The 13850-nt window shown below is 36.1% G+C and overlaps 1 protein-coding gene across 1 annotated transcript in view; it reads left to right on the top strand.

Annotated features, from left to right (window-relative positions):
- The first annotated feature begins 449 nt into the window (after positions 1–449).
- Positions 450–13850, top strand: part of NUP133 (nucleoporin 133kDa) — a 30448-nt gene continuing 17047 nt past the window's right edge. The window contains exons 1-12 of the mRNA XM_010009821.1: positions 450–558; positions 1362–1465; positions 2532–2639; positions 4262–4393; positions 6179–6349; positions 7015–7170; positions 7259–7329; positions 7928–8075; positions 8779–8926; positions 9616–9773; positions 10632–10723; positions 13084–13247. Of these exons, the coding sequence (XP_010008123.1) occupies positions 534–558; positions 1362–1465; positions 2532–2639; positions 4262–4393; positions 6179–6349; positions 7015–7170; positions 7259–7329; positions 7928–8075; positions 8779–8926; positions 9616–9773; positions 10632–10723; positions 13084–13247 (1477 nt within the window). The 5' untranslated portion in view covers positions 450–533. The remainder of the gene's footprint in view (positions 559–1361; positions 1466–2531; positions 2640–4261; positions 4394–6178; positions 6350–7014; positions 7171–7258; positions 7330–7927; positions 8076–8778; positions 8927–9615; positions 9774–10631; positions 10724–13083; positions 13248–13850) is intronic.

Genomic DNA, 13850 nt, shown 5'->3' with positions numbered 1-13850 from the left:
TTTCAGTCTGGGAACAACGCTGATAACACTGATGGTTTTAGTTGTTACTAAGTAGTGTTTACTCTGACCAAGGACTTTCTCAGTCTCATGCTCTGCCAGGGAGGAGGGGAAGCCGGGAGGAAGCAGAGACAGGACACCTGACCCAAACTGGCCAAAGGGGTATTCCATACCGCAGCACATTGAACGGTGATTGTGTTGCTGGTAGAGGAATGCGTATTCAAAAATCATTTCCTTAAAAAATAAGGGAATTTGATGACAGCTCTCAACTTGTAAGGAGGCCATCAAATTACTGCTTTAGATGGTGCTCCCAGAGGAGGCATGTTTATTTTACATAAACCCATTTCGTCACATCTATTTCTAAACGGGTACTAATGAAGTAAATGTCTGTTGAAACTGATGAAGAAACAATAAAAATGTAAGTGTAACTTATTGTTTTTAGAGCAACTCCTACCAGAGTTATCCAGCTTCCTTCAGCAAGTGAGACTATTAACTATGATGTTAAGGGGTTTGGATCCTCTCTGCCCGTTAAGGTTATGGAAGCCCTGAAGAAAGCTGATGGTAAGAACTGGTTTTATCTGATACTTTTCCCATGAAAATTGGCAGGTGAGGGAAGTGTTTATGTGTCGTTGATGCTGTTTAAATTCTGACTTTTCAGTGGAAACTGAAATGTTTGTGCCTTGGTTTGAATCCAGCTTGCTTAACCATGTAACTGTAATTGTAATAACACCCATGTGGGTATGGATGCATGTAAATATCCTTCAGTGCTGTCTTAACCAATGTACCATAAAATCCAAGGTTATATGGAAAGCCAGTAATAGTTTTTTAGTAACTTTTGTTAATTGTTTCTCCCCCAACCTTTTCCACTTGTTTTGGTTCTGATGTGCCCTAGAGTGGATGCTCTAATTTTTATAATTCATTTTTAGTCCTTGTTTGTTATCACTTCTAAAAGCCCCAGTGATACAAACCTTTCCCAGAGAAGAAATTGGTCTTCTAAGCAGTTTTCCCCTGTGGCTAAGTTTTCTTTTTATAGTAGATATAAGAGGAACCAAAAACGTGTATCTTAGAAATAAGCTTAAAAATTGCTGAGCAATTCACAAAGCTGTTACAATCTGCTGTAAATGGATGGAAATAGCTTCAAGAATTGCTTGCTTCTCACTTTCAGAACTTTAGTATTTGTCAAATGGATTTTTAAACTGTAGTAATTTGGTATCTTGATTAAAACCATGGAAATTCCAATATGGAATTTAATCTAATAGAAAATATTTCTTATTTTCATATCAGAATGAAAGTTTATTGCTTTTAAGATTACTCTGCAGTGTTTTAAAAATATGAATGCTTTACAAAAATTACTTTTCATGTAGCTGATGACCAGCTGAGTGTTCAAGTGGATGAAAGTGGATGGGCCTGGCTAGTCCATAAAGAGAGGCTGATTGTTTGGAAGATTGGTCAGTCTCCAGTAGCTAAGGTAACTGAAAGATCAAGATGGACAAACTTCTGTATTTTATGCTAGTCGAACAACTATTCAGTTGTAGTCTTTTTTAAAGCAAGAGTTTCTTTATAAATTGGAGTTTGACTGGTTTCCTCCAAAAGCAGCGAGGTTGGCATGAAGTCATACTAACAACTGGAGTAACTGAAACTCAAGCTTGTGAGGAAGCTTAGCATTTTTATGTTCCTTTATTAATTTTTAGTTGTCGCCTTAACACTAAGGTTACTTCTTTGCATTTTAATAGGCATGTCTCATGTTAGATAGGCTTGATAAAGCATATTTTAATAGTTAAAAACTGGTTGATAAGTTACAGATTGGTTTAGATTATTCTGGGACTGATTTTCAACTTGTAAAAAAAACCCAAAAGGTTAGTTTCAGTTGTGCTGAACATATGTTTCATGTAGGTTTCTTATGACAATATTCTTTTTTCCCTCTGGGCAGTGTTTCAACATGTTTCAAGATCATTTCAGTGAATAGCAAGAACAGTCAGAGGAAAACTGTAGTTGCAAAATCAGTATCTTTCAATTAGCACAACATACATTTATTATACAGATTCTGCACTCTCCAGTGGAGTGTCAGGTCTGTGCATTCTGGTACTTGTAGAGATTTTTCAAGGGGTTAAAATTTTTATGATTGTTTAATTTGGGGAGGGAGTGGGGGAAAAGGAGCGTTTCCCCTGTCCACTCTGTTAGTAGCTACTGACCTTTCTCAAGCACTTCTAGTTTAATTTTGTTTTGTTGCCTTGTTAGTGTATTAAGGAATGGTCGGGAAATAATTCAATATTGTAGTGTTGTGAGAAACACTCAGAAATGACTGAAGAAAAACAGTGATGTTTGAGAATGTACACCTAGGTGGTTTTTAGGTGTTTGCTGGTTGTGACAACCTTGCTGAAAATGTCCTGTGCTTTTCTTTTGGTTCCCTTACACATTGTCTGGGTTAATTGAAAATTTACTTTTTGAAGGGTCAAAAACTCTAAGCCATTTGTGGCAGAGGAACACGTTCTTCCAGTCTCATATTTATTATGGCATCTCTTCCATTCTTACAGTTATCTCTGTGCAAGGAACTGCAGCTGCCACCCAGTGACTTCCAGTGGAGTTCTAGTTTAGCAGCTATATCTTGTCTTGGTTCCTCAGGTGAAGTGCCTTCTCTGCAGGTGATGAACTTATGTATTTTAGTGTTTAAAAATACTTTTAGAGTGGCTTTGAATATATTCAATTTTATCAAGTACTTACTTGACAACTGCATTGGGTAGTCTATGATATCTACTATATAATCAAAAGGTCTGGATTGATAGTTTGCAATAAATACAAAAATAAAAAAGCAATAAAAATGAAATAAACAAAATGCCGCTGGTCTTTTCAAGTTACATGATTTGCATGTTATAGGATCAGATGAAGTAATCATTTTCCTAAGGATTGCTTGGTGTGCTTTTGTAACACACAAAAATACAGTAAACTAGGCAGTATTGTGGTAACAAAAACCAGGGCAATCAGCCAAAGCAAGTGCAATTTGAATGCATACTGGCTGGAAAAATTGTTCAGCAGTGGTTTAATTCTGAGTACACAGGGATGAGAAGCAGCCACCAGCACCCTCCCTTGGCTGGTCTTTATAAGCAAGCTGGCACTGGGAGGACAGATGATTTAATCTGTCTTGGCTGATTGCTTTCCTAAGTGCCTTTTTGTAACATACTGTGCTAGAGAGAGAAGTTTGAAGATCAAGTGAAGTCTTCTGAAAGTATGTTAATGTGTCTGTTACTATCATGAAGAAAAGAAGCTCCCGTTTTTAGCTTGGGTGTAGTTTTCAGTTAATGTGTGTGGTGCTCTTTTAAAACTGGATAAGCAGTTGTCTTCGGAAGGGAGAAGCAGCACAGAATATGAAATGGGATCTTTTCTTTTGACTTACCATGTTACACTGCCAGATGATGAAAAGCAATCTTAATATCTTGTGATTAGCTCCTAGAACTCTAAATGCTCTATGACTTAATCATACCCAAAGAAGTTTAAGAGCAAGTAATACACCTAAACCAAGTTTTAAAATTATTTCTGTAATTTTTTTTTCAACTTATGAGCTATGCATGGGTACTATGATTTTATAAAGTGAAATAGGAATATTACTGTTAGAATATAGTTAGAAAAGTCCAAGGAGCTTAGTAGTAGCTCCTACAGTTCTTCTGTTGTTCTGTGATATTCTACTGGTTTCTTAACAACCAGTAGCATAGATCCAATGTTTTCTGTCTAAGTCTCTAGTCGAACAGTGTCTTGCTTCATGCTTTGAATCTGGTATCTGGGTGATATCCTGAGTCAGAAGCCCCAGTATAGGCACACTGTAAGCTTAGGTCTTATGAAGAGAAGAACCAACGTGTGATTTCGTGTTTCTTTTAATGACACTAGAGTGTTTCTTTGTTAAATTACAGTCTGCATTTCAAGTCTGCCATGGTCACTTATAATTCTTGGCACCTGGAATTCTCCAGAAGCTTTTTTCTGTGTTGCAGCTGTGAATTTTGTTTGCATTTCAATAGCAGACCCTGAATTACCAGGAACAAGAACCAATAGAAAATACAGTTAGCAAAATAAGCAGCTGTTCCTGCAAATATTAAGTTATGCTACAGAGTAATATTGCGATTCAGTTCTAGGTTTGTCAGCGTGTATCCATGTGGATTTATTACTTTTTTTGTGTGTCACCTGCAATCTTGATACGTAAAATCATGCTTTACTTAATGCTGCAGTCTGATTATTGTTATATTGCATGTTCTGTTAATTACTTTCTCACTTCAAGTCTCTGGCAATAATGGTTGCTACCAGCGAAGGTTCTGTGCGCTACTGGCCCAGTCTTGCTCATGAAGGTTCCTATACGGAGACTTTTACAGACTTTGGAGGCTCTCTGTGCAGCTTCCTAACAGCAGTAAAGGTATGGTACAGTATTATTTATATTAAAATACTACTTTAATTAGCAGTTAACAGGAATGATTTGGTACCTCAGCCTATAAGGTGTGTCAGTATTATTACTACAGTTACAGTGGTAGAAACTCTGCTATCATAAAACCAGAGACCTACTTCATTTGAATCCGCAGACCACACACTCACCATCATGTGGAATAGCTCACTACTCACTGAATTGGAGAGATTTCTGTAAGAAAGTAATGAACAAGTATATTATGAATTGTTCTTAGAAATTGTTTTCTGCTGCTGATATGCCTAAGTGGGGTAAACTCTCAAAATGGAATATATCCAGACATTCACTGTGTGTTACAATGTATGTTTTCTTCAAATCCACTTAATTCAGTTACATTTTATCTTACAATTTTTTCAACATCTGCTGTTCATATCATGTATTACAAAAATTGTTTTAAGACATGGGTATGTCATAAATATTTGTAAATGTAATCTGAAGACGTTGATCTTAATGCTGAATTTTGTAAGAGTTTCAAGATGTTAAGAAACACTAATATGTATCTAACCTATTAGAGCTGAATTATGCCCAAGCTTCAGACATCAAGATGAGGAAAGCAAGGTCGTACTGCACCTGTAGTTGAAACATTGATATTAATGTGAATTCAGAGCTAGAGGAACTTTCTGTTTTCAAAGCAGTATCCTTTTATGAATCAGTTGGTGTTCTGAAGCTGCATTATTACTGATATGACAACCATACTTAAACAGTCATCCTATCACTGTGCAGATTTAACTTTTCACATAATTTTTGTATAGTATGATGATGAAAATTATGCTGGTTTTTTTTTTAAATTTCTTTTTGATTTTGTTCTGTGAACATTTCCTGTGCAGATAAACAGTCAGCAACCTCCAGGCTCTTAACATTCTTTTTTTTTTTTTTTTTTCCAAATTGTTGTACATCAAACAGGCTTCGTTCATCCCTTGTAACATAGAAATTTTGAATGCCTCTGGGTTTTTGAAATGCCCTAGTGGTAGGCGAGATGAAGGCTACGTCTGTGTTAGCAAGTAGTGATAGGCAGTAATTGAGAATCTATGAAGTAAAAAAGTTGGTGCTGAGGCATTGCCACTGTCTGCACAGGTCATTTTCGAGGCAGGTTGTTACTTTAATGTCGTTGCAGCCTATCTCCATGAAATGAACACCTGTCAGTGGTCAGAGCCCACCTTTCTGTTTAGTTTGATTCAAAGGGTGTAGAGGGTCCCTGCCAGTGCTGAGTACCAGCCAGATGTTTGACTTTTTTTTGTCATAACCAGATGGAAGACTTGTTACACAATTCATTTAGATTAGTATCTTGTAGAATAGGATGCTATCTAAGAAAAAAAAGTTAAAGTATGCTTAATAGCACTTCAAGTTTTAAATACACATGTGCAAGTAATGCTATTTAACTCATAATTTCACATAATGAATGTTTAATGTAGGAATGCCTCTAGAGATTACATGTGTTTTCATACGTTTTCAAAAATATGATTTAAAATTTTAAAAGAATACTTTGAGGTGTATGCTGCAGTGATTTAAGCATAGGGAATAATGGGGAAACTTTGTTTAAATGGTCTTTTTATGTGAGTAATACTTTCTTTTTATTTTCTTTGTTAGCTCTCAAGTACTATGGATTGTGTCTGGTTCTTGTTTAGTGTTTACCCTTACAAGCTGACATAAAGAATTCTATCTCACAACGGAATTGTTTTGGGAATGTGATTTTTTATTTTTTATTTTTTTTTTAATGTAATTGCCTTTTCTCTTTGTTAGGGAGGAAGCTTTATTTTGTCATCCTCCAGCGGCCAGCTAGTTCGATTGATACCAGATAGTTCTGGTAAGATTCATCAGCATGCCCTGCCACAGGGTCAGGGCATGTTTTCTGGAATTGGTAGGAAGGTCTCTTCTCTTCTGGGTATATTGTCTCCTGGAAATGATGCCATGGTAAGTTTGAATCACATTCATTTAATAATCTACTTTAATTTTTCATTGTAATTTCTAGCCACAGTGTTTAAGAAAGGAAAAAGACTAAAGATGTGTGATGAAAAGACAAGACTTCACTCATTTATGTTACTTATATTTCTTTGAAATTTGGAAGAAAGAAACCAAATAAATCTGTATGCTTAGTAAAAGAGAAAGCTGACTTGCTCTTTACATGTAAATAAAAGGATCCTTTAAAGTAGTAATACTTGCTGGGGAATATGCAGGGATTCAAAGTCCTGCTCTTTTCTAGCAATATCCTCATTAATACTTGAAGAAACTTACAGTAACCTGTAATTTTACTTTCCTCATTAGGGTTGCCAAGGGTTGGTGATTGGGTTGAGCTTTGTCAATGAACTCCATGGAAGTTGGAAGAAAGTATGAGAAACATACCACTTTCCAACTTTTAAAACACCTGTAGTGTGTTTATAGAACACTGTAGGTGTTCTTTTATCTGTAAGATAAGACTTCTCTTGGAAATTATACTCACATCTTCTAATGTAACTTGTGTAGGTTGCCCAAGGAAGTGATGATTTTTTTTCTTGCGGACTGAGAGTGGCATAGATCGTTGCATCCAAATATTAAGGCTGTGCTTTAACCTTTCTGGCTTTTTCTTTTTTTAAATGCAGATTTCTAGTGTTCTTTGGGATAAAGAGAGATCAAGCTTTTATATGCTAACAAGTTCAAATCTAAACAAATGGGAGATTGATGATTCATCAGAACGTTATATTCTCAGCTGGGATATCAACAGGATCCTGAAAGAACATATTACAGATGCAATTTGGGTAAGAGTCAGCTCACCTGGAAAGGGCTTATATGTTTCTTTTATAGCCTATTTATATATAGTTGTAAGTCAGATGTGTTGTTTTTTAGGGTTCTGAAAGTAACTATGAAGCTATTAAAGGAGGAGTAAATGTGCAATACATGGATTTGCAACAGAATCGGTAAGGAAATACGCTTGCATCTGGTAAGACTGACGTTAATGAGATAAATGACTTGTGTTTTCTTGCAGAAAATTTGTCAGTAATTGCAATTTAATTTTACTTAAGTGCCACTGTTGAGAAAATAAACACATCATATTGGGTAACTAGGTTATCCTATATACTTCATTCTGCTGTTATCTTTTTTAGCATTACAAATTCTTTACCTAAGAATAATTATTTTTACTTCTTTTAGTGTCATTTGGTCAGGTTTGGGTATTTGTTCTGTCTTGATAATACAAACAGAGCAAGTAAGCAATTGTAACTGGTTCCAGCAAATGCACAGCATTCAGTATCTCTTGTATTCAGTTATATAAAACCACAACTGCCTTCATTCAGCTTTCTACTGCAATATGAATACTGTTAATAAAACAGCTTGAAAAAAACAAATAGTGTTTAGAACAGCTTGAAAGAACAAATAGTCTTTCTTTAAAAAAAAAAGTACTGGGAAATACTTATTTGTGGTTGTACTTAGATATCTGTTTTTTGTGAGTGGTAGAGTTTGAGCAAATAAATTATGTAATAATCATCTCTCAATGGTGTGATATCTGTGGTTGAATAGTGATGGACTGGTGATACTTGCTGCAGCATGGCACCCTGGAGATCGTCCATGTCTTGTCTACTACACTCTGATAACAGTAGAAGATAAAGGCTACCAAATGCCTGATGATGTTGTTGTGGAGGTCACACAGTATAATCCGTCTTTTCAGGTATGCAAATGAAGGCTCAGAAACTGAGTTGAGAGCACAGTATTCCAGGATGCTCCTGTACATACATCAACTGTCAGATTTTTGTCTAAAGGAAAATCAAGTTCTCTGTCTTAAAGTTGTTCTTGGAAGTATGTGTTCAGAGTATTCGTAGGAAAATGTGTACTAGCATCTTTTAATGTTTAATAGTAATTGTATGTAAAGTTTGTGCCTTACATTTTGAAGTATAAGACTAAAAAGCCTCAAAAACAGAAGTCTAAACATCTGATCATTACTGATTGATTTTACCTTTTGTCCTGTCTGTGAGTTTCCAGAGAGTAATTTTATTTTATACTCATGCAGTCCATTTAGAACAGATCTCGGACTCTGTTGAGGCTCTCTAGTAGGACAAGGAAGAGACTGTATTTTGGTCCTTGCTAGACTGCTGGCTTGCTGGGAAGGGAGGACATGTTGATTGTCCTTAGTGTACTTCTTTTATGCTTTCAGAAGAAAGAGCACAAACTTATGCATTAACTTTCTTTGGTAAACTTCTTCCACTCTTCCCCCTGTTCCTATTGCTTGTAATGGCATTTAGGTTATAAAAGTTATATCCATATCTTCTTGTTAAAAATTTAATTCAGGCAGCTCATGTCAGTCTTTAAAATGTTAAATATTTGTTTAGAGTTTTGATTGTGTACGTGATATTGTTCATATGTAACGCTTTCAGTCAGAAGAGGAAGTGATGTGCTGTCTCATAGTCCCAGATTACTTCAGCCATGCTGCTTACCTTTATAAGGAAAACGAAGTGTTTGCTTGTTCCACTGGAACTGGAAGAATTTCTTTACCACAGGAGAAGATCATATTTGGCATACAAGGTAACACGGGGGAGAGTAATAACATTTTGCTGATACTTTCTAATTGAATGTTTTCGTTCAGAGCAGAGTCATATTTATGCTCCTTTTTGTCTTCATTAAATCTTTCAAGATGGTAGTTTCTCATGAGCATATGAGGAAAGCTCTGCTGTGACATCCAGTATTGTTATTGCTTGCTCTACAGTGTTGCAAGTAAAAATGAAGTAGATCCCCACTCATATATGAAAAGATGGGGGTTTTGGTTGGGAGGAGGGAGGGGTTGCACCACTTCTCTTTTTCTTCCAACATTCACTGTGAATGGTTTTGGGTTTTTATTTTTTTGAAGTTAACATGATGTTGAGACTCAGTCTAAAATTCATACTAGGTGTCTCTGTCAGATATCTCTGTCATCCTTGACCTTCAGAGGTGTTTTCAAGCACCACATGCACATCAGTCCTTTGGTAGAGTTTGAACCACTTGAATCTTGGTTTTTTATTGGTTTTGGTTTGGTTGGTTGGGGTTTTATGTCTTTAAACTTGGAGTATCTGGAAATGCACATGAGTAGCAAATAGCGCCTGCAATTTCTCCAAGTCAGGTGGAGTTACCAGTTACTGTCGGTTGATTAAAGACAAAGTTGAGTAATTGTCTATGAAACTGTTACGTGTTGTTCTTAAAGTGGCATTTATGTGCTTCCTTCCCTCCTCCAATATTAGGAGATAGTATTTTAGGAGCAGGTTCCTGTACTGGCCTCCCCATCTTCTTTGCCAAAAAAAGTGGGCTTATCACCATCTTGTCCAGGGAAAACATTTCTGTGCTTCCAGAAGACCTTGAAGATTCCCTGTCCTGTTCTGTTGCTGGTCCAAGAAGTGAGGTAATAATTGTTTGCTTGGCTGGTTGAAAACTGACGGTAGACACAGAATTGTTTTTCTGGCAGGTTTGAATTGGCCCTGGAGAAATCCTGACTTGTTTTGAGTTCTAAAGTTGTGGGGTGTTTTCAAGTAGAGACTTAAATGCTTGTAATGAAGGCGGTTTTCGAAACCCACAAAATGTTACAATATCTGACAGTTTGGGTAACTTTTTTATTTTGTTTTTGTTTTGGAGTTGAGATATCTATGAATTATTTTTTTTCCGTGTAGGTGTATTAGTATATATCTCTAGGCCTGATATAATGCTATGCAGAGACTCAGACTTCCTTCTCACTTCCTGATCAGTGTGGTTTCTTCAGTCTTCTGTGTCTGTTCCTTTGTGTTAGAGACACGCTCTTCTCATCACGCTGTCTTGCAGGCTAAGCTGAGAAGGGCTATATAATGGCTGAATATTATTTCTGACGTCTTTGAGAGCAAGACATTTATTTATTCATTTAGCATAATATGTTATTAAAAATATGTGGAAGTATTTTTATTGGATTTTTTTTAATTTTTATTATTAAGCTCTAACTTATATCAGACATGTTTAGTTTAAAATGTATGTGGAATTTGTTGTCAAGATGTCCCTGAAATGGAAGGGAAGAATAGATTGTGTGAAATTCATTAGAATGTTTGAGGTCACACCACTGTGATTTCCATTGTAATGTATCTTATGGGCTTACGTTTGGCTTGATAAACACAACTGCTTCTAGGTGGCATTTTTATTTTAAATCTATGTCGTTACTACTTAGAAAAATTGTTTTCATTTCATAATGAAGATCAGTATTTGTCTTTTGGCTGAAGTTTTTACTTTTCATTTTCAGAGTCCTGCATTTGAGATAACCAGTAGGCTAGAATTTATAGCACAAGAAGATAAGACTAAATTGCTGAAAGCTGCTTTTCTACAGTACTGCAGGTACAAATTGCACTTGATTTTTGAGGCTTTGTTTGCTATTCTTGAAAGCACTCTAATGTTTGACTAAGAGATTGTCTTGCCAAAGATACTCTTGTACTGTTCTAATCAAAGCTCTTTTAATGACACATGTACATCTTTATTAGGAAAATACTGGCTATGTCTTGGGCTAGTGACATGTGCTAGAAAGAAGCAGACTTCTGTAATCTCAATGACTTCGCTTACTCTGTGTAAATTCTATAGTTACATTATTAACAGTGAAAAAACTTTAAACTTTGTTATTTTGACTTCCTTATTCTTGTAGTAAGTGGTGTTTTGTTGTTAAAAAGCATTGTTTCCTTCCTCTTTATTTGCATTGCTGTTTTCAGTAATACTTTTGAATATCTTTAATTACTTGTGGCCATGAAGATAACTAGCATGGCAGATTTTGTGGCAAGATCTTTTTTAGATTGACTGATATGGGAGAGTGGGAGTGGAAGGAAATACTGTTCATCAAACTATCCTGGTTAAAGCAACTTGACTTTTGGGAGGCATGCAGTGCCTCGGAAAGGTCTGATGTTGAGATGAGTAATACAAACAGGGGGAAGAAGAGAGAGAGGATGATAAACAGAACAGTAGACTTAGGTTATTTATATTTAGAGGGGATTGTTGTCAATGTATATTTATTTAAAAAAAAAACAAACAACCCAACAACCAAAACCAAACAAAAAAAGAAACAACAACCCACAAAGCCTCTTAGGACTAATCTCCTTAGGAGTCTTAAAAAAATGGAAAGAACAGATACAAGATAACGGGAAGTAGGAGTGCTCTTGACATAGAGCTGCATGTGAGGTAGAAGATTATGAAGGGGATTAGGCACATATAATGAAGGCTGTCAACACAAAAGTCTGTGAACATGCACAGAATTTAGGAGAAAAATCTACATATATTCAGAAGTGGTCGTGTCAGTAAACAGAACTGCTGCTGAAGATGATTGTAATGAAGTCCTGAGGTGACTGAGTAGCTAAAGTCTGTGAGCACAGATAACAAATACAGAAGTTGGTATCACTGGGGATGTGAACAAGGGGGTTGTAAAGAGTGTCAGAAGAAAGTAGGAGGTAGTCAGGAAAGCAGTGTGAACCAGTATGAAAGTTTAATGTTCTTTTGATTAAAATATGGGTCACACTTATAAAACTAGGAGAAATTAATAATTTTATGTGATAGTATTGATGCAGGTTTTTTCCAGAAAAATAGTATGGTAAAATGAATGGAGCAGTCTTCCATGGAACAGATCTAGCAATGCCCTGTCCAGATGGTCAGGTGGTTGATAGAGAGCAAATAATGGTAGGTTGTGCAGTAAGCACAGTCAGCTTCACAAGACCCCAGGATCTTTAGAGGGGGTGAGGTGTTTGATGGAAAGATGGAATTGGCCCTCCTTGATGTACTGGCTGGTGGCACTTAATGGTTTGAAGGAGGCAATAAAGTACGATATAAATTCCTTAGAAACACATGCCCTGTGGAGGAGTAGAGATGGGGCTTGCTTTAGTAGAAGATTCATTATGTTCCAGTTTTTAAAAGTAATCTTTGCTTTAGTAACCTCTGTGGAACTTACGGATGCATTGATGTTTTTTAAGACACATTGGTCCTGTAAATGTTCAAACTTCATGCAAAATATAAATATTTCCAAAATCAGATAATATACTGGAATCACAGTATCCCTTCTCAGTTACAATACTGTAATTTCTTAGTCACAAAATCAAATCGGTGCTTTTTCTTGAGTATTGCATACCTCTTAACATGAGTTCTTCAGTACAACTCTATATCTTGGAGGTTTAAGCATTTGTTTGCTTCTTGTTTTTTTTAATTATGGGCCTGAATAGAATACGGTACTCTGAAATTGTAGAAAATAAGAATAATGCATTATATTTGCTGAAGCATTTTCCTGAGTGCTTTTACTCTATTGCCATTTGTGAGAATGATTACATGTACTCTTGAGAAGATTTTAAAGCTAGCGGTAGAAACTTGATGACTTAGCTACCAGAGACGTCTAGATTTAGTTCTGTATGATGAATCTTTTCTCTTAAATAATAATAATAGAGGCAATAAAATAAAAAGTGACCTGAAATAATTCCTGGCTTGGACTTTTTCATTTTATACATTGTGCAACCTGCTTGCTTGAAAAGAGTCACAGTACCTTTATTCGTAGAATCAGAGTACTTTTTATCCACAATTAGTTCAGAGTGAGCCCAAAGAATGCTTGATGTTTATAATCTAAAGCACTTCACAAAAAGGATATCAGAAAATCCTATTAATTGAATGGTTCTTGTTCCGATAATCCTATCTGCTGTTTTTATTTCACATACTGTGTGTTTCTTTTATTTCAGGAAAGATATAGTCAATGCACAAAGCATGGTAGCTGAGCTCTTTCCAAGTGACACAGATCTGGATTCTGACCCTGAACTGGATAGGGCAGTGATTCAGATCAGTGTGGATTTAATGGATGATTACCCTGCCTCTGATCCAAGATGGGCTGAATCTGTACCAGAAGGTAAACATAATGTGGTGTTAGTTATGAGGGGAGTTTTTTTTTGTTTGTTTGGGTTTGTTTGTTTGGTTTTGGGGGGCAGAATTCCTTATTACTCTAGATGAAATCATGATTAAAGCTTTGCACAGAAGGCATAGGTGTCCCTTGCCCTCCACCACCACTAGGTATGTTTCCAGAAAGGCTAAAAAATGTATCTTACGAGATTGCCAGACAAACTTGCAGGCCACTGTGGTTATTCTTGTCTTCATTTAGTAACCACAAACAGCAAAGAAAATAGATTTGAGAAGGCTGCTTTGTGCAAAGAACAGGTGGTGTCAGTTTAGCATTTCTATGACTCCTTGGATAGTTCTAAATTATTTTCCATACATACATATGTTAAGAGAAATTGCTGATTTGCTCATGCTTAGCCCTTTGTCAGCATGGCTGAATACCTCCTGGTAGGCTTGGATTCTGTGTAGAATGAGTTTGTGTCTCTCTGGGGCATTGCCAAAAAGAGGACTAGAGAAGTTTATATTCAAGTATTTGTATGTAAAGGATTAACACAGACATGTTTTCAGCAAGAAACGTTTTTGTTCATGCATCCATGTCTCTTATGAACAGTGTTAA

The sequence above is a fragment of the Nestor notabilis genome, unplaced genomic scaffold (genome assembly GCF_000696875.1).
Source record: "Nestor notabilis isolate BGI_N333 unplaced genomic scaffold, ASM69687v1 scaffold6022, whole genome shotgun sequence".
NCBI lineage: Eukaryota > Metazoa > Chordata > Aves > Psittaciformes > Psittacidae > Nestor > Nestor notabilis.
Note: the sequence above shows the minus strand (reverse complement) of the source record. Positions and strands in the feature narration are given on the sequence as shown.